The sequence below is a fragment of the Brachypodium distachyon genome, chromosome 4, assembly GCF_000005505.3.
Source record: "Brachypodium distachyon strain Bd21 chromosome 4, Brachypodium_distachyon_v3.0, whole genome shotgun sequence".
Taxonomy (NCBI): domain Eukaryota; kingdom Viridiplantae; phylum Streptophyta; class Magnoliopsida; order Poales; family Poaceae; genus Brachypodium; species Brachypodium distachyon.
Window position 1 is genome coordinate 4,175,402 of NC_016134.3, and position 20,542 is coordinate 4,195,943.

At 41.8% G+C, this 20,542-nt stretch overlaps 1 protein-coding gene across 1 annotated transcript; it reads left to right on the forward strand.

Moving 5' to 3' along the window:
• The first annotated feature begins 13,969 nt into the window (after positions 1-13,969).
• LOC100836176 (sn1-specific diacylglycerol lipase alpha) lies at positions 13,970-20,121 on the forward strand. Its single transcript, XM_003575476.4, has 7 exons — positions 13,970-14,461; positions 16,302-16,493; positions 16,656-16,928; positions 17,905-18,007; positions 18,624-18,742; positions 18,870-19,037; positions 19,129-20,121. Exons 1-7 carry the CDS (start codon positions 14,102-14,104, stop codon positions 19,729-19,731), a joined length of 1,818 nt encoding a protein of 605 aa, XP_003575524.1. The 5' UTR covers positions 13,970-14,101; the 3' UTR covers positions 19,732-20,121.
• The last annotated feature ends 421 nt before the right edge of the window (positions 20,122-20,542 follow it).

Genomic DNA, 20,542 nt, shown 5'->3' on the forward strand with positions numbered 1-20,542 from the left:
CAACGAAGTGATGGGAGAGGTGAGATTATCTCATTATCCCCGTCGACATATTAATCTTCTGGCCAGGGAAACTGATGCCATTGCGGCCATATGCCTATTTTTCTTCCATATGCCAGGGACCGTGCTACGTGGATCAAAACCAGTCAAAATTGTTCGAGCCAGGGACAGGACAGGAATCAAAAGTATCCGGTTTTCTTAATCGAGAGACCAAGTACGTGTATATGATTTTGAGTTCAAAAACCATTTCTAGACTTCGTTGCTAAATGAAGGACCAAAAAATATACTTTTCTCCGGTTTTTACAAAGATTTACGAGGTAAGTCATTTCTACCTGTGTATTATCTCGCATGACTCTTTTGGAATCGCTTTGGAGTACCGAATATATCATGTATGACTTCGATGGTTGTTGGCTAACTTTGGTGTTTCGTGTGATGCACTCACATCTAATCTTTGTAATACTCCATCCGATCCATAAGAAGTGTCGACTATTTTGTACTAAAGTGCCGATCCATGCTAAGTGGATGACACTTTTTGTGAATCGGAGGACATATTGATGTGCATCATTCATACGATTGCACCGCCGATGCAAGAGTCCGGCCACCTTTTATAAGAGCCTCAAGTGGTAGGGTTTTCCGCTCAAACTATAGAACATCATGTTTTTCTTTTCTTCATATTCTCAAACTCCCTGTTTTAGATCCACCATGAGTTTGTGAGGGAATGTTGAGAGCATTATTATCATGTGTACATCACGACTCACGCACATGTTGTTTTAGGCTCACAAAGTAGCAAGCCGGCCATAAAACCCACGTAATCCTACGATATATATTCTTCTACTATTCAGTTAACAGTAATCAATGTTGTTAAAACATTTCATGATTCATAAAAAACATCCATTGGGAAAAAACTGCATGCAGGTGCTGCACCTAAAAATATCCGACCGTTGAGAAAGTAAGCATTTTTTTTAACTTACCCTGTACACTGGGTACAGTAGAATGGCTCAGTTAGCGTGATTCGAGAAAACCCTAACCCTAAGAAGTGCGATTTGTGAAATTTACTCTACTAATATAGCCAGTTGTTGGCTATAGGCCCATGTCATGTCATCTATATCCAATAAAATAGCCAACATATGTAATAGTTAGTTATAAGGACGTACTACTTTATTAACAAATGGCCCATAGCTCCCTCTCACAGGGAAACTAAGAGCATGTGTTGTAACCGGTTGTTAGCTAACTTCCTGCTTCTCTCTTTTCTCCTCCACTCTTCCCTTCAATTTAAGAAAAATATAGTACATCCTCCGTCCAACAAAGAATGTCTCAACTTTGACTAAATTTGAATGCATCTATACACTAAATCATGTTTAGATATATTTAAATTTTAACAAACTTGAGACATCTTTTGTTTGACGGAACGAGTATTTAAAACCTTACAGCTGCCCACGTCACTCTGCATCAGCGCTTAATTCACAGCCTCTACTGTAGCTACAAAATTAAGCTAGTACTCCTTCTTTTGCTGGTACGATACAGTAGTACGTAGCATTTTGCTCACCCAATTAGTTTGGTTATTTTATCTCCTTCTTTTGCCGGTACGGTACAGTTAACTGGGACGGTATTGCATTTGTGTATTGGCTGCTCTGTTGTTTTGGTTTTTCTTTTATGAGGTACATGAGCGAAGTGGGGCCGTAGGTTCGAGGATTCATGTTCTCGATGGAACACGTGGCAGCCTAACAATAGGCTTTCTAGTCTACTTTCCACGCCTGGGCTGGGCCGGGTTTTCCTTTGAGCCCACCTCACCGTTACCGAGAGGTGGTCCAGTGGCCCAGCTAGGGGTGCAACATGGTGACCTTCAGGTTACCCGTTGATCCTTCTTAGTTCAAACAAATGAACTAGTTTTCTAAAAAATTGTATCATTTTAAATTTTTACTTCATTTGGTTGAACTAAAGAGGGTCAATGGGTATCCTGAGGGTCACAATTTTGCAGGTCTAAGCCTAGCGAATGATTGCTCTGCTTTCGCGAAAAAAAAACAAAGTGCTCTGGTTAACTAGCGAGCATCGTTACGATAATTGTGCCAATATTCCATCTTGATCTATGAAAAACAGTGCATATCTTTTCTACTCATAAAGTTTTTAATTGGTGGCCGTCAATTCATCCCCATGCATCTCTTTCCTGAGCATTGGCAAGTGACACCAATCTCTTCCGGTATCTTTTTCTTTCTGCTAGCCTCCTCCCCCCAATCAACCGACAGTTGCCGCCTCCACTCTCCAATCCCCAATTCCCCATCAACCAGAAGAATAAAACAGAATAAAAAGTAATGACAAAAATCAAACAACACAGAGTGTTATGGTTCGATGGTACCGTCGCAATTTAGATGTTCTGTAGCAGCGCACGGGCACCTTGCTAGTACAAGTATATAAAACGAGGTTAATTCACCTTGCTAGTACAAGTACATAAAATGAGACAAGGATTTTGTGCGTGAGGTTAATTCACCTTGAGTCTACATCCATTAGCTCTGACTAGGGGCAATCCTCCACAATTTTAAGACAATTGTATGAGTTACGTACATCTCGCAGTACTCGTTCGTATATAAGGGAGTCCAGGTTAAGCATCTATACTCAACTCAAACACTAACCCTAACCACTACACAAAGTCCAACCTTAACTATACATAAAATATTCGACACAATTCCAACAAGCTTTGGATAATGATTCGACATCTTGAGGTTGTCCCACGCGAACCTCCATGCATTGTTGGACTTGGTCTTCTCTTTTACTCGCTTGATTGAGCCAGTCACCAAGCCCTCCTTGGACTCATCAACCAACACCTCAAAACTTACCATGCCTAGTTCCTCAGCTCCATCCACAACAATATGTACGCACCTGCATCTTGCACAAATTGTTATTTGCACTACCATAGAAACAACCTCTAGTGATGGTCACCACTAACGGGCAACCATAACAAGTCTGTACCACAAAAGGGCTGTATTTTGGGCCTATAGGTGTTCCTATTTTAGCCTAAAAGCCCAGCCCGACCAACAACGCCCCCACCAAATATAAAAGCCATCTACGCCAATCGACTCCTAACACTAGCACCCCACCTCCCCTCTAAGTTTCTCTCCCATTTTCTACCGCCGCCACCCCTCCCCCTCTCCCGTGTCCCCTACCACCGGCGCCACTTCCTCTTCGGACTTCCATTCTTACTCGTCGTCTCTCTTCTGGTGCGACCGAGGAAAATGGAGGCTCGAATCAGATGACTGCCGCTCACATCTAGGCAGATCCATGGCGTCTCCGCATCCTCTTCTCCTTGAATGGCTGATCTAGCCAAGGTTAAGGGCCGGTACGAGGTGACAAGGCCATGATGGCCATTGCGCTTGCTATATCCGTGATAGGGGACCTCCGCCATCAACGCCACCTTCACCTACCGCTTCACCTCCCTCGCCCGCTCCCCATCGCGTTGTCACGTGAAGTGCACCTACCTACACAACGTCGAACGCCTCACCACCATGGAGCACTGCTACGATAAACCCAGCATCGTCTATGTTACGGAAGGTACCGACGCTCACAAGGTATGAAGTTTTTCTATTTCTTCACAAGATGTCATGTTGTCTGCATAATTGTTCTTGATTGTGTTGTGGTGATTGCTACTAGAGGTGTGGTGACCGCCAATATGCATTGCATTACCTGTCTTGTTGATCACCATTGATGTTTTCATGCATATATGTCAAGATTTGTAATCTCTCTATACATGGTAGGTTCCTTAACTATGTTTCACCATGTTGTTAATTTCGAATGTGTAGGAAGCTCACTTTTGTTTTGATCCCTTTGCCCGCTTGGTGTTTGGATGGTTCATATCGCCCACTTTTAGATCCATGGCAAGATGTACACGAGAAAGATGGGTTTGCATCCTCATTGGTGCCACTGACAACAAAGAAAAGCTTTTGGCCTCGCCGACACCTTGAAGGACAGTGACAAGTTTTGAACATTGTTGCCGAGGTCCGCTGCTCCTCTCTTCTAGCATCTTCTTGTCCTATAATATTGTAATAAATCCTTCTCGTTTCCTCTTGTATGTATGCTTGGATCCGAACTAGTGATGGGACAAGGCACCATCAAGATCCACCCCAATGAGCTCAAGTTATGTTCATTAGCAAGTACAATTCTTCTATACGCCGACCGAAAGAATTCATGCATTTTCTGGCATTCAATGAGAATGTGCTCAGAAATTGACAAATCTTCCTAGCCTTGGTGGCAAGGAAAATCAATGAATTCGTCTTAGCTTGTGAAAACCTTTTGGAAAGGAGAAATGACAATACAATATGTATAGCGCTCACCTATCTTTATCCCCATGATGTATGTGCACTCAGCTCTTGCAATTCTTGTTATCATTCGATGTGATCATCTAGACCTAATGACCCCTCTTCCTACTAGTGGCGGAGCTTCACAAAAAACTTTACGGGTACGTGATCAAATTTTCCTAATTACTAATGTATTCCTATCTCCACTTAATCTGCTTCTAGTTATTGTTGCCCACTGTGCTCTATAAATATCACACATGTTATGCAAGCTAGATACAACAAACAAAAGAGGAGAATATCGATAATGGCCGCTAGCTAGCTCCAGCACATACCAGACCATCCCCATGAAATTTATTGACTTGACTTCAAATCGCTTGGGGAGGATCTGGTCAGATCCTTTGCTCTGTTGATATTCCACTGTCGGTGGCTGATCCCGACTCGTGTAAATGTAAAAGCATACCCTTGCACATAGCCACCACTCGCAGTCACGCACCGTCCTGCGAAGCCACCACCATGGCATGTCATCCCATGAAGCAACTAGCTGTTCCCACTGTCGCACTGTCCCATGAAGCCGCCACCACCCCCGGCATGTCCCATAAGCCATAGTCATCGTGAGCCTCAATGCAGCTGCGGCTGAAGAGCACTCCACCAATAAGGTGCCCCCTTCGGTAGTACCATCCGGTGCCGCTTCTACTCGATCTTCAGTTTCATGTGCCGCTCCCTGCCCATTGACGTGCCGCCGCCTATGGCGTGCAATCCCGGGGGACATGCCTACGAGACCCTCATATGAGAGGTGAGTGGCGTGGGGGACTGAGGCAACATGCTTATCTGCGACCATGATTGGCACACCTTCTGCCGCTGTCCATCCTCACCGTTGTCCTGCCCGGCTACTGGTTCTGCCTCAACTTCACCCCGCCGTCGAAGACTATCATAAGTGCATCACCAACCTCGCCATTTCCGTTTGGGGGTACTCCCTCTTTTTTCATGGTTTTTTTGTCTAACTGTTTTCATGGTGGAATTTAGGTTTTCCGATGAAGAAATGGAAGATGGTTGCTTTCTTCCTGATCCAGAAGGGCGCGGGCCATCCAGGCACGAAATGTGTGCTTCATCAAGGCAATTGCATAAGGAAGAAGATGTAATGTGTGCACATTGTTTATGTTGGAGCATGTGTCAGATGACGGATGTGGCAGCCAGTACGCTATTCGATTGACTTTGTTATATGGCCTAAGCATTAGCATTGGTGATAGAGTAACACATGATAGGCAGGCTGCATTACCATCACATTTTCCATCTCCTTGTTGGTCCATTTTCATGAACAATTTTCATGGTAATTCAAATGATGTAGCTCGAGACTGCACGCGCACACGACGACGGCCACTCAGGCTCGAAACAATTATCTTCTAAAGTTTTATGCGTGCACATGTGTTTGGCTGCCGTCGGCCTATCTATCATGCGACAATTGGTTTGAGCCTGACTGGACACCATCGTGTGCATGCGTGTAGTGTGGAGCTACAGGCTCTTGAACATGAAATTGGTTCAGGAATATGGATGATGAAGGATATGGACAATTTGCACTCAATAGATGGCAATATGCAGCTTGCCTATCTCATATGACAATATTTCATCACCAATTCTAAAGCTTAAGCCATACAACAAAATCGATAGATCGAATGGCCTACTGACTACTGGCCTCATCGATCATCAGACACAAGCAATCAAAATTCCAAACATAAACAATGGCGCACACATTTCATGATCTCCCCTATGCAATTACCTTGAGGAAGCACACACTTTGACGCCTGGGCATCCTCCATGCCCTTCTGGATCCGGAAGAAATCAATGATCTCGTCCCTTGCTTCATTGGAAAACCTAAAATACACCATGAAAACAACGAGACAACAAATCCACGAAAAAGGAGCAAGTTCCCCAAATAGAAATGGCGAGACAGATCAAGGATTGCATGGTGGTGACACGTTTATGACAGGCTTGGACGACGGGGCGAAGTCGGGGCAGAGCAATAGCTGACCAGAACAGCGGGGAGGATCGGACGGAGGCAGAAAGTGTGCCGGTCACGGTCGCAGAGGAGAATGTCCTTGTCTCGGTCCACTAAGCCCTACACCTCAAACATCAGGGTCTCGTAAGCCTGCCGCCTGCATGCGATCGCGCGCCACGGCCGGTGACATGTTGACAGGCTAGGAGTGGTGCATGGTGGTGGTGAAGTTGGCACATCCATGTTTCTTATAAGGTTTTAAATTACAAAATGTTTCATCACTCTGGACTGAGTAAAAGAAATCAAAAGCCGCAACATCACATATTCTATTTATGTGCTCCCACACCCATGTCGAGTGAACAGACTCCGTGCTATGTGGTTGCATCTAGAATCCAGTGTATCCCACACCTCCTTCACGCTATGATAAGCACCAATATGGACACAACGGGCAGACGAAATGACCCGAAAAGAACTGGAACCTCTAGTTTTGTTAATAAGGTGCTCCCATGAATCCAAACCTTAATTAGACGTCTATCGACAATTCGTAAATAAGTGGAAATCGACGAGCACCATAGGCCACCACAAGGCGAGCAGCGAGCCAATTGGCAGGTGGTCGCAAAAGAAACAAGCTTATTACTACGTAGCACAATGGAGAAAGGCATTTTATCCTTCCAAAAAAAAAGAGAAAGGCATTTTATCGTTAGCCTAAGAGATACTCCGTCCGTTCCATAATTCTTGTCAAAATATTACATGTATTTAGACATTTTTTAGAAATAGATACATCTACTTTTGGGCAAATTTGAGATAAGAATTATGAAGCGGAGGGAGTAATCTGTCAGTGAAAACAAGACATTTTTTTTATTTCTCTCTCTTTTAATGTATTGATTGTCTCGATGTACTGATAACCCTATATATCGTCGCATATGTATCCCTGAGAGGTCACATTGTGTATTGTGCCTTCCTGACCCTTAATTTCGTGATGTACGTTTTTTTCTTTTCGAAAATATAGAACCTTCAGTGCACACGCTTCTATAATTCGAAAACACTCTTTGGCGCTCGTCCGCGCTTGCGATAGCTTCTCCCCGATTCCCCCTTTCCCTTTTCTCCGACAACCGAAAGCGCGCTGCGGAGGGAGAGAGTGCCCTTTCCCCTTCTCCTCTAAATGCACCAGCACCGAGCGATCCCCTTTTCCCCTTCTCCTCCAACTCTCCAAGGCACCAGCCAGCGCTGACCGCCGCTTCTACCCGCCGCAGGTTGCCTTCGAGCCGTCGCTCACCGCGGGCCGCACCAAATTCCAGCGGCTCCTCGTCCAAATTTCCCTTCTAATTTTCCCCAATCCTCTGTATTGTTTGCTGCCAAATCAGGCGCCGCCTCCCTGCCCTTATCCTCAAGGTGACGCCTCAAGCAGGCTGCAGCGGCGCAGCTTTCCTGTCCTGTCTCTTTCACTCTCTTGGCGGCGTGCCATGTCGTGTTGTCGTGCCGCTGCTCTGCAACCCATCGAAGTGAAGAAACATCAAGAGGAGAAGGGGCTTGTGGAGGCGGATCCAGTGGGCTGAACTCTACTGGAAGTATGGTGAGGTCTGGTGAGGTCTTCATTGCTTTTAATGTTCTAGTGATGAGCTTTTTATGATCCCAGGAAGAGTTTTTAATTAACAAGTCGTGTCATTTTTTTTTTCAAAAATCCTTGAGCTTTAACGATCTTAAGATGAGATTTTAGCATTCTAACGATGAGCCTTTTTATGGATCCCATGATTAACTTTCTAACAAACATTGTGCTTTTAATTTTAAAAATCCTTGAGACATGCTTTCAATTATTTTTCTAAGTTCATAATGAGTTTTTGATGATCTCAGCACGAGCTTTAATGATCTTATATATTCTATATCTTTTTTAATGAACAAGTGTTGTACATTTCAAGGAACAAAAATAAAAAATCCTTGAGGTGTGGTTTCGATTATTATTCTAGGTCCATTTTTCGTGAACTTCTCGTATAACTTAAATTTTGGGAGCTCTATGTAATGATTATAAAAGCTTGAATAATCCATAATCTACATCATAACAACCAGATCTACTAAAATTTGTAAGGTTATGTCAAGACTTTAAAAGTTTGAATATTTGTGAGGAAAGGCATCAAATTCTGGCATCAAAAACTTCTTATGTGATTTCTAAAATTTTGATATGATTTGAAAGCGTCTAGTCTTTTTTATTGAAAGTGATATTCCCCACCCGTTTAATTCCCTGAAAACCACTCTCCCAAAAAGGGAAAAGATGAAAAAAAAAAAGAAGCCCAACAGCAACATTTTTCTGTTGTACAAAAAAAGCCAAAATAGGAAAAGAGAAGAAGACTGAAGCGGGCTTGTAGTCATTTGGCCTAGCACGAGTCCCAGGATGCTGACAAACTCAGGCGTGAGCACGGGACCAGGCGGAGCGTAAACTATAAAAGGAAGCGAGGAAGCGGGACTGCGACGCGGCCGAGCGCGCGGGAGTCTGGTCGGAATCGTCCGCCAGATCGTGTACTGGCGGAGCTCCGCGGATTAGCATCCCCTCTATAATTGTCTTTACTTTCGGTTATAGTTGCTGATGTCTGTTTTATATATAGAAAGGACCATGTCGGTGGCCAGGCTACGTAGGGCATGCTCCAGCCGGGAAATGTTCTACGCGTGCACGCATGCATGTTTACGCGTTAATCTTGTCGCGCCGGCCTAGGCGATCATGCATGCACGGGAATATTGATCTTTCTTCTTTTTGACAAGAAAAACACGGCAGAAGGACTGTCCATATTGATCAAAGGAGACTAGGAGAGGAACATAATTAGAAATTGTAACATAGTTCTAGCAAGAGGGGAATCTCGCAGAGTCAAAAACAACACAAGGAGGGGGCGACACCGTAGAAGCGACGACATTACATATTGGAAATTCTGCATTCTAAATTGCCCACACCGAAGCAGAGGAGATAGCAGCATTTGGCCAAGTCTCGTGACAGTCTGACAGAGGTTCCGACCGAATGACCGCCCAAGTGTCCAAAGTGAAGGGAATATTTATCTTATTTTTCTTTTAGCTTGTCATCCTTTGAGATTCTTGTGAGATATTTGTAGCTGTTTGTTCTGTTACGCAAACATTGCGCCAGCTCTGCTCCCCTGGCCACTACAATAGGCCGACCGAAAGTCTGGAACTCCAGCTTTCGAAGCCAACAAAGTGATGGCCTGATGGGAGTGGTGAGATTATCTCATTATCCACGTCGACATATTAATCTTCTGGCCAGGGGAAACCGATGTCATCGTTGCTATTGGCTACCAGGTAGCAGCTCCGATGCCAGACTCGAAATCGTATTTTTTTTTCTTCAAACCAGTTCTTGAGAAATGTGATGAAATTGTGGTAGCATCCCACGTGAAAAGTCCGGGGAAAACCGCGCTACCTGAGAGGGTCCAAAAGTATCCGGTTTGCCAACAGAGGAACCAAATGTATACGGTTTTGGTTAAAAAACATGTATTTTCCAGTTTTACTAAGGTTTTACAAGGTAAATCCTTTCTACCCGTGTATTATCTCCACGATTGTTTTCGAATTGCTTTGGATTATCAAACATACCATGTATGATGTATATATGACTCCAATCGTTGTTGGCTGACTTTGGTGTTTCATGATACAACCAAATCCAATCTTTATGATAATACTAATGCTATTCCAGAAATGCAAACGATCCAGTCAACATGATCTGACCGAACAAATTGGTGTGGATGCATCATTCATGCACTCGTACTGCCAACAATCCACCATTCATCTTCAATATGTTCCTCTTTTCCCCGTTCAAAAAGAAAAATATGTTCCCTTTTCAGACATTCAAGTGGTAAACTTTTTCACTACGGCACAAACTAGAGAACAACATGATCTTTCAAATTCTCAAACTAAATGTTTCAGATCCACCTTGAATTTGTGAGGGACTGTTAAAAGCATTACATTTATATCGCGTACTATACATGTAGCTTCAGGCTCACAGTAGCAAGCCGGACATAAAACCCACGTAATCCTAAGATACATAATCCTAGGATACATATTCTCCTCGTTGCAATATACTCCCTCAGTTCCTTAATTCTTGTCGTTGTTTTAGTATAAAATTGAACTAAAACAGCGACAAGAATTATGGGACGGAGAGAGTACTTCGTAGATGGTTTGGTCAATAATACTCCTCAGTTAATAGTATCGTTGTTGTTAGAACATTCCATGACTTTTTAAAACGTCCATTCGGAAAAATTGCGTGCACGTGCTGCACCTAAAAATATCCGACCGTTGAGAAAGTAAGCATTTTTTTAACTCGCCCTGTACACTGGGTACAGCAGAATGGCTCAGTCCCACTATCCCGACCAGAATTCCAGCTCCCAACCACACTAAACAGGGATTGAGATTATCCCCGTACCTTCGTTCGTGAAGAGGAAAATCATTGCCATCGATCGATCGAAGGCCAGCTCCAAAGCCGTGATGGCACGCCTCGATGTCTGCTAGCTGCTAACTGTCTTTCCAGCTCAGTTTAGCTATGAAACAGCATCAGCGTCTTGATGATAACGAGATGAGATGGTGTATACACATGAAACAGAATCATTATTATACTTTCTCCTTTCCATATTAAGTGATACAAATTTATCTAAATACGACGTATTTAGATACTAAAATACTCTAGATTTACGTAATATTTTGACATTTAATATGGGACGGAGGGAGCAGGTGATGTGCTGTTGGAAGCAGATTATGGAACAAAAATTCAGGTTTTAGTTTCTAGATTTCCTTTTTCAACATAGAGTGCAAAAGTTATTTTTTTCCTTCAAAATTTTAGATGTACAGAAAGGGGACACGAATACGCGCATGAGTAATTCTTTTACATTGACATTTTCTTTACTTTTTTTTTCAGGTACGGTAGACATTTTCTTTACTTGAGAGCGCGTGCTCATGGGTGCAGATTTTTGAATTACCCTGTTATATGGGTGCCCAAATTGCTAGTGAATGACACGAGAAATTCTAAAGTTTTTCTTTTGTATGCATATAAGTTTTCTGGAAGAAATAGTTAAGCCTTTGGCAAAAAAAGAAAACTCAGTGCTCTAAAAGCAGTTCTTAAGTACTCCGTACTAGATTTACTTATAGTGCAAAAAAAAATCTCAAAAAATTTAGGTGTAGAGAAAGGGGACACCGACAGGAGTACTTAATAAAAAGAACTGACATTTTAAAATCATTTTCTTTTACTTGAGAGCGCGTGTTCCCGGACGCAGAACACGTGTACCAAATTGCGAGTTGACAGTACGCTCACATGGTATTTCGTGAGAAAAAAATGTGTTCTGCACTTTCCAAAGGAGAGGAAGTAGAGGTAGTTCAATCAATCGAAGCTACTCTCTCTTTTTTTTGTCTTATTTTGCTTTGTCAATCAAATCACTGGGATTTCAAATCCAAGCCTGCAAGAATGGAATATCCAGGCATAAAAACGGAGAGATACCGAGAGAATATACACGATTCCTCCAGGGTTATACCTTGCCCCCAGGCATGAGCTAGCTAGCTTCTCTGCTGCTGCAAACCCCAAAATCCCAAATCACACGGCCTGATCCAAGCTGATCTCCGCACAATAACTTGTTAATTGAAGAGATCTCTTAATTAAATCGAGTAATTGCGGATGCGTGGTAGCGTGTAACCCTTTATCTTCTTCTTCACCGGGCTGTGGGGCCACAGGCCATTGTAGAGCTTTCATCCCATGCATATTCTCCTCAGTATTCTCCTTCACCAATCGCAGATTCCAGCTTTCAGAGAAAGGCAGGCAGCAGCAGCATCCTGCCGTATGGAATGACCAGGGTGCCCTTGCAGAGAATCTAAAACAAAAATATTAAGAACATCCTTTGTTTGGTTGGCCGGGTTAGACCAAGTCCAAAAAAATGGCTCAACACAAACGGAATTTGTAGTATGTACAAGCTTGTTTACGAAGGGCGATGTGTTCGGTCAGTTTGAGATTGTTAAATCTTAGTACGTACGAGGAAATAACCATGAAAGAGGAAATGGTCAGTTGGCCCAATAGTACAATAGACTAAAGTTGGTCGAAAAAAGTTGTATTATCATAATCCATCCAACTCAAACATAGCTAATTCCTTGGAATTAAGCTGCTCCCTAATACCCATAGTTTTGATATCAATATAGTCTACAGAATTCAACCTTAACCATTAATTTAATTAATACGGAGTATATTTTATAAAATAATATACAATTTATGTCTCGAGAGTTCTAATTTTGACATGCAATTGACTAGCGAGCGGACCAAATCCAGAAATTTATTGTGAAATCCACATGAGTGCAGGACAAACATTTAAGCAGTGAGATCAACTTCACCCGGAAACCGCATTTGTTTGTTGCAATTTAAAACATGTGTTTGGGACTAGCTAGCATCCTAGCTCCATGTTAGGTTCTCTCTTTACCATTAAGGACAGAAGAGGAATGATCGCAGCGTCCGTATTAGGACGGATCAGCAAGTCGACGACAAGTAGTACAAGCTACGAAGAGCTATGTTCGATGTGAGGTTAGCTAAAAGCTCTTTGTGTTTTATTTGTTAGACGTGAGCTAAAAGCCTATCCTTACTTGCCTGAGATGGCAATAGTAGTGAGCGGTAAGCATGTGCATGCAAACGTTGTATGGTTTGTCCGGTCATTTTGGGGATTTATTAATTTAAAGCCAGGCTCTTGGAACCTTTGGTCTAACCGTCTAAGAGAAAGCATGTGCATGCTAATAATTCAACTCACAATCATAAATTAAATGGAATGATGTTCTTATGCGCAATATAGTTTGATGACATGATTAAGATGCACGAGAAAACTGGTATAGCTAGGCTCAATTCAAAGACTTAAAGAACACCTAGGAAAGCATGGAACACTAGGATTCCCTTTTGATTTGTACGAAAATACTACAAGAGACGTAGGAACAAAAAGAACATAAAATTACATATTAAAATCATATGGAATTCATTTGCACAATATTAAATGAGAGGAACCTTGCTCAAAGAGGTTGAAGCCAACTTCTTTCTTAGAACAAAGCCAAATAAGTTTGCATATAAAACTTGGTGCAAAGGAATCCTTCATTAAGGATTCCTTTGCACCATAGGCACACTCTCATGACTGCACCCGCTTAAACCATGCCAAATGGCGACAATTTTTTTATAGGAAATACAGCTGGTTGAATAATGATGTTATCAAGCATCGTGCCAAAATTCATTCCAAAGAATGAGTTAAAAACAGATCTAACTATATATCAGTTCTTTTTTTCATTTCACACATTTTAGTTTCAAGAGGATGGTCATATTTTCTTTCTTCATGTGTACATCTATTTTGGTTCAGAAATATTCTGTAACAGTCAACTGATTCCATAGCAACATTATAAGAGTTTCTCGAATTTTTCCATGACCATTTGACCCAAGAGTCAGTACACACACACACTTTCTTAGTACTTTCTATTCTTTCCTAGTCCATTGTTGAGAAAACTTCCAGATTTGAAAACTTAAAGTTTAAGCCTGGGATCATCCAACCTGCGATTCGCCGAAGTCCTAGACTTCATCAACAAGCAAGAAGTCGCGGTCGCCGCCGGTGTGCTAGGAAAAAAAAAACGAAGACGTCCCTTGGCGGGGCCCGGGCGGGCAAAAGCGTCTTTCCCCAAACATTCTCCCTTCAATTTAGCCGTTCCGCCGGCAAACCGCAGCAACGCCCCTCCTGTTTCCTTCCAAGTTCCAGCTTCCAACACGACGAGGCGACGACTATCCCCCTCTCCCTTGTCCCTTCTGCAGCTCTCCTCTGAGGGGGGCGCCCCCGTACGTGCTTCGATGGGCTCGCCGGGGATGGCGACGGCGGCGGGCACGGCGGTGCTGGTGTACCTGGTGCTGTCGGGGCGGCTCTGCGGGGACGTCGACGGCGGGAGGGGCGCCACCGAGGACGAGATGATAGCCTCCGCGGTGTCGTCGGCGGCCGCGGCGGCGAGGGCGCGGCGGAAGGAGGAGGAGCGGAAGGCGAGGCGGCGCGCGCGGGGGCGTCGGCGGCGGTGGGCGCCGGAGCGGGCGCCGGAAGGGTGGGGCAAGGCGGTGGCGGAGGCCGCCAGGGCCGTGCGGTTCGCCTACGGGGAGACGCTCGGCAAGTGGCCCCTCGGGGAGCTCGCCTTCGGGATCAACTTCTACATGCGGCAGCAGGTGCGCGCGAGCCTCTGCTCAATTGCTGATCACTGTATGTAGTTAGTACCGTAGCTCTGTCGCCGACGTTACGCGAAGGAGAAATTTGACCTTTCTCCGTTCTTGCGCGAGATTTTTTTCGCTTCCCTTCTCTGTTTCTGTTGCGGTGGTGCGTACAGGGGAGAGGATTGGTTGCTTCCGTACGTACGTGGGGTTTTTCTTGGTCAATATTGTCGCTGTTACTTTTTATCTTGTTTGGATTTGCGCGAAAGTTTTCAAGGTGATATTCCCCTTCTATTTATTTTTTGGAAAGCAGCATTCTCGTACTACTTGCTTGCAAGCAAAGAAAACGAAATATGCTCTTGAGTTAATCGATCATTTTCATACCGTGATTTTTTTTTGTCATTTGTCTGTTTTTTATTGCGATTACAGCGTCCATGGTTAGTACAGAAACAGAAAGTAGGAAGCAATCTCAGATATTCTAGTGGATTTTATTATTTCTGTTATCGGAATTTGCTTTGCTGATTTTTATGGGACATAATTTAATTGTATCATAATAATAATAATTGTAGGAGCTTCTAGCTTTTAGAGCTTATACGTGGGTGCTCATGCCCATATTAAGCTGAATGGCTCTGTATGTGTGGGTTGTCACTTTTGATGCTTGATTTGCTTAATGTTAAGGTTAAGGAAAGTTTAGTTGGTTGACGCTATCGACTACTGGATAATCTATGACCGTGACTCTATGAATGTTATCTAGTACTCCCTCCGTTTCATAATTCTTGTCTCCAATTAGCCCCAAAATGGATGTATCTATTCCTAAAAAGCGTCTAGATACATGTAATATTTCGACAAGAATTATGGAACGGAGGAAGTATCAATTTATCACTGAATATATTAGCTCGTATGTGATGTCTGTTTCTTTGTTGGATTGTTACCTGCTAGCTATGAAGCGTGCAGGAACACGATTAAGATTAATTACATAGATTACCTAATTGATTGTAACATATGTTTGGTTGCTGGATTACTACTTGTTAGAAGCATCTAGGGAAAAATAGACTATGAAGAATCGATGCGAGAACCAATTGAAGAATTTGTGTAAACATTCTAATTTTAAGGGTTGAATTAGTATTTTTGCTCCTCCCTCCCTTCCCACCACCGTCTTTTGGAAAGTTTGGTTATTTTTTAAAATAGATATCACTCCCTCCATTCCGAACTATAAAACATAATGGCAAGCTAAACCAACCCACCAAAACGTCTTATAATATGTAACAGAATGAGTAGTAGTTAGGTCCTCTTTTGGATATACTCCCTTTGTTCTTAAATGTAACGAGTCCTAACTTTGTCCTAAGTCAAACTTCTTAAAGTTTGACCGAGTTTATAGAAAAATGTATTAGCATCTAGAATATTAAATAAGTTAGGACAAAGTTAGGACATTAGAAACGGAGGGAATAGATATTTAGCAGTATTTGTTCTGTTTGCCTACTAGGTCACTTGAAGGAAGCTCAATCGTGCAATGCTTAGTTTTCAGTGCGTTGCCGCTACTTTAAGTCTTAGCCTTCCCCTTAAATTGGAATCCACAATCTTGAATAAAAAATCATTTTATACTGCAAAGAATGGAGCACTCTGTTTCCTGCTTTAATTAATTTAGGCTCCAGTACTGTAAAAGTGAAGCAATTATTATGTTTGAAATTGTGTACCTAACTTTAGAGAAAAATTAGCTGCTAAACAAATTGCACTCCAGAAGGATCAGAACAACACACTAGGTTATTTGCTGGTCTTCCTCTTTTATCAACTTTTTATGGGAAATGTTGGTAAAGTACATATTTTAGCATGCATATGACTTATGATTTTTCTTTACCAGGGTAATTTGCAGCATGAGTATGCTGGGAGTGATTCTGTACCACTGGGAGGGTCTGGGGCAAGGGAGGAGCTGATTTCATTGCTCAGATATATGAGGTTATGCATGTATTTCTCAAAGAAGCCCTATAAAGTGTTTTTGGAGTTTGGCGGATGTGATGAAAGTGATGTTCTTATCAAGAAATCTAAGGCCAGGGTGCGTAAGTACCACTGTACTAGACAATGCTCCATTGTTTAAAAATTTACTCAGATTTTTATCTACACACTAAAGTTTTTGGTGTGTCAATATATTTGCTGTTCCTTTTAGTACAGATTATATATCAGCACATCTTGGTTGAGATTATGTCCTATTGTGCAGTTTCTGAAGCCTGCCTTCACAGTTGTGCGTGATAGAAGTACCAAATGCTTTCTCCTTTTTATTCGAGGGGCTATTAGTGTCAAGGAACGGTTGACAGCAGCAACTGGAGCAGATATTCCATTTCATCATGTTGTGGCTAAAGATGGCCTTGTATCCAACGTAGTGCTGGGATATGCACATTGTGGAATGGGTGCAGCGGCTCGCTGGATTGCAAACCAGGCCATTCCTTGCCTCAGTAAAGCAGTGGTCCAATTCCCAGACTACAAGATTGTGGTAATTTATTGCAGTTTTCTGACTCTTTACAGATGCTTTAATGTTCTGCAGTACAGAAAATTAATCATTTTATGTATTGTCAAAAGCACATGCTCTTGAAAAATAATCAGTTAGAACCTTTTTTTCTTTAATTCGAGACACAGAAAAAAGCAGTGACACTCATCAACAATTTAGACAATACTTTATGATGCAGATTATAGATTTACCCTTCTCTCCTTAGGACAGGGATACACTGCCAAACAAGGCTTCTTTGCTTATAGCTTCACCTTGACACACATTTCACAACAGATGGAACTGCAACTTGTAACAACCAAATATCCACTACAGAAATGAAATTGCTTAGCTTACAGCCAAAGTTAAAAATGTTGATTTACTCGTATACATAAGTTACCCTTATGGATTAACTAGAATTCTTGAGTGCTGAGGGAGACAGGTAAAAATTAAGCATGGCCCAAACAAAGCACTCTGGGGTTAAAAAATGTTATTGCTACAAGACACTAGTAGAAGCAACAGCTAATGAGAGTGAAAAATATGCTTTGCACATCTTCTAAATGAGCCACTTCTTTTCTACTACCCCCGTTCCATAATTCTTGTCGAAATATTACATGTATCACATCCATTTTTGGGCTAATTTGAGACAAGAATTATGAAACGGAGGGAGTACCAATTTACAGCTATATTTAATTTAGTATTTAGTTTAATTTATTAAGCTAAGCAGTGCATTTCTATCTAATCCGCATCTGTTAAGAGAACCCTAAAAAGATTTAGAAAATGATTTGAAAATGTTTGTGCTTCATGTTATTTCCAACCTACAAGCTGGATTGTTTTGTTCCTTATGGATCTTCCATCTAGTCTGGCAGCTCCTGGTACTAGAGTTTTCTCAAAGTACATGATGCTTGATACTTGTGTGCTGCATACAAATCTTATTTTAGTTTTGTTTGTTAACTCAATCACAGCATTTTTTTTGTTATTTCAGATCATTGGGCATTCAATGGGTGCTGGTATCGCGGCATTATTGACATACATTCTACGTGAGAATGATAAGTTATCATCAGCCACATGTATCGCATTTGGGCCAGGTATGTTTTTAAGCACAATGACATAAAAGGTTTACTGCTCCTTATCTAATATAATGTGACAAAATAATCATTTGCACTTGTGAATTTGTCCATCATTAGAAAGATGTATTGGCTCCTTACAGAAATATACTCCCTTCCTCCCATATTAAGTGACTCAAATTTGTCTAAATATGAACGTATCTATATACTAAAATATGTCTAGATACATGTAATATTTCGGCCTTAATATGGGACGGAGGGAGTAGTAACTTGTAATGACAGGTCCCTTATGTTCATATGTTGGAACTTGTAAGCCTGTGACCTCTAATTGATGACCGGAAAATATATATATGCTGTTCTTCATGTAATGAGAACCAAATGGTGACAGAAAATAACCAAAAACAAATCAAATGTATGCTTAATGATGACGACGACGACGATGATGATATGATATTTTAGATATATATATCTACAGACTGACATATCCAAAATAATTAACTTTCGATTGATGTATAAGCTTTTGACATCTGTAATGTAAGGAACTCACTGTTCTTTTCTTGATGCTGCAAAATCATGATGTATGAAATTACGATAATATGTGTGACATGTTGACATTGTCTCTACAATTACTGTTCAGCTGCTTGCATGACATGGGATTTGGCTGAGTCTGGTAAAAACTTCATTACAACTGTTGTCAATAGAAATGATGTAGTGCCATCTCTTGGCAGAGTTTCAACTGCCAAGCTCCGTAAAGAGGTACCTCTCAGCCACCTTAATTTGTGAGCTCGTTTATAGGTAGTTGTTTAAAAGTGAAGTGGTTCCTATAGAATGTTTTTGCCTGGTAAAAGCATCATATATTTACTGTTGGGGTCAATTATGGCAGGTTATGGCATCATCATGGGTACATGAACTTCGTGAACAAATCCATCAGACTAGATTCTTAGGTTTCGTGAACCGCTCTGTGAGCTTCATGCGATCTCATGTGCCCTTCATATCTGACCCAAGATCTAGAGTTGTAGATGCCGATATGCTGCAGCCTCCCACTTCTAAGGTATAGTAAATATGTTCTTCCCAGCACTATTTTTAGAACAGATGAACAGTCTTGTTGCTGAATTATTCTGTCATATGGTTTGATTTGCCAGGTTGAGACTGAATCTTCAGAGGATGTCCATTGTGTGGTTAAGAAACGCTCCACTCTCATTTGCTGGTCATGTGTTTCTGCACAGAACCAGACTATTGACCCTGCAAAACATACTCAGGACATGACAAATCAAACTGATGTTGATGTCAAAACTGAAAAAACGGACACTGAAGCAGCTGCTGCAGAGCTAGTCTCAATTTCTTTTGGGGAGTTAAACATTGAAGATACTGACGGAGACGAGAACGAATCATCTCCGAAAGGAATAGATGAAGGCCAGCCAATGGAGATTCTAGAATCCTTGACCGATAAGCATAAGGAGTCATCATCGTCAAGCCCTTCTGAAGATTCCCTCCAGCTATACCCTCCAGGAAGAATCCTGCACATGGTTGCATTGCCAGTTGCAGAGCCAAACACAAGTGATCAAGGGGGGCAGCAGGACGTTGTCGCCCTGTACGAGACACCTAGACATCTCTACAGCAAGATTCGCCTGGGGAGGTCCATGGTAGGGGAACATTACATGCCCAAATACATCAATACAATGGAGCTGTTGATTGAGAAGCTTGCAGAGGAGGACATCAAGGGCGGCCAGCTGGGTTTGTTGTAGCACTTGACCAGTGTACAGAAGAATTGGTGTACAGATCATGGAAAGGAAAGGCATGATTTCAGATTGCTAGTACACTAGATCTGATTGCTACACGGTTTGTTGTCATAGAAACCAAGAAGCTGTACAATTCCTAGTCATTAGAGCCGCAGGATCAGCTCAAAGAGCAGAAGCCTGATGATAATTTCAGTAATACAGTATGGTTATTTTTTTAGCTGTGAATATTAGTCACTAACTGAGGTTAGCTAACCCATGATAGTTCTGAAAAATGCACTGTTTGTTAGGAAGGTATTTGATTCTGAAGCTTTATCAGATTCATCCATTGTGTGAACTTTTATCAGACCTTGTTTCTGCGATTGATTTTGTTCATGGAAGTGCCTCATGTACGATGAATATTGCTGCAATTTTTTGTTACGCATGAGTGAATCAGGTGAGAGTTTATTTCTAATCTTCTAGGCCTACAAAATCAGATTAGTCTAATTGTAACTAAATCGTACGTATTTTGTGGTACATGTATCATCGTTCTTTTGTTCAACATATGTGTGCAATTTCGTAAAATGTACTCCCTCCGTCTCATATTAATTAAGTGACTTTTTATTACATGTATATAGATGCATTTTAGGTTTAGATACATCCATATATTGGCAAATTGGAGTCACTTAATATGAGACGGAGAGAGTAGCTAAATTTCGTTGATTTTACTTGCCGTTTTCCTAAAAAATTTAAATCCCACTTTATGTCTATACCATGTTTTAATTTTTCTCCTGACATATTTCTTTTCTGATTTCTTAAAATGTTTTTTTCACGTGTTTTG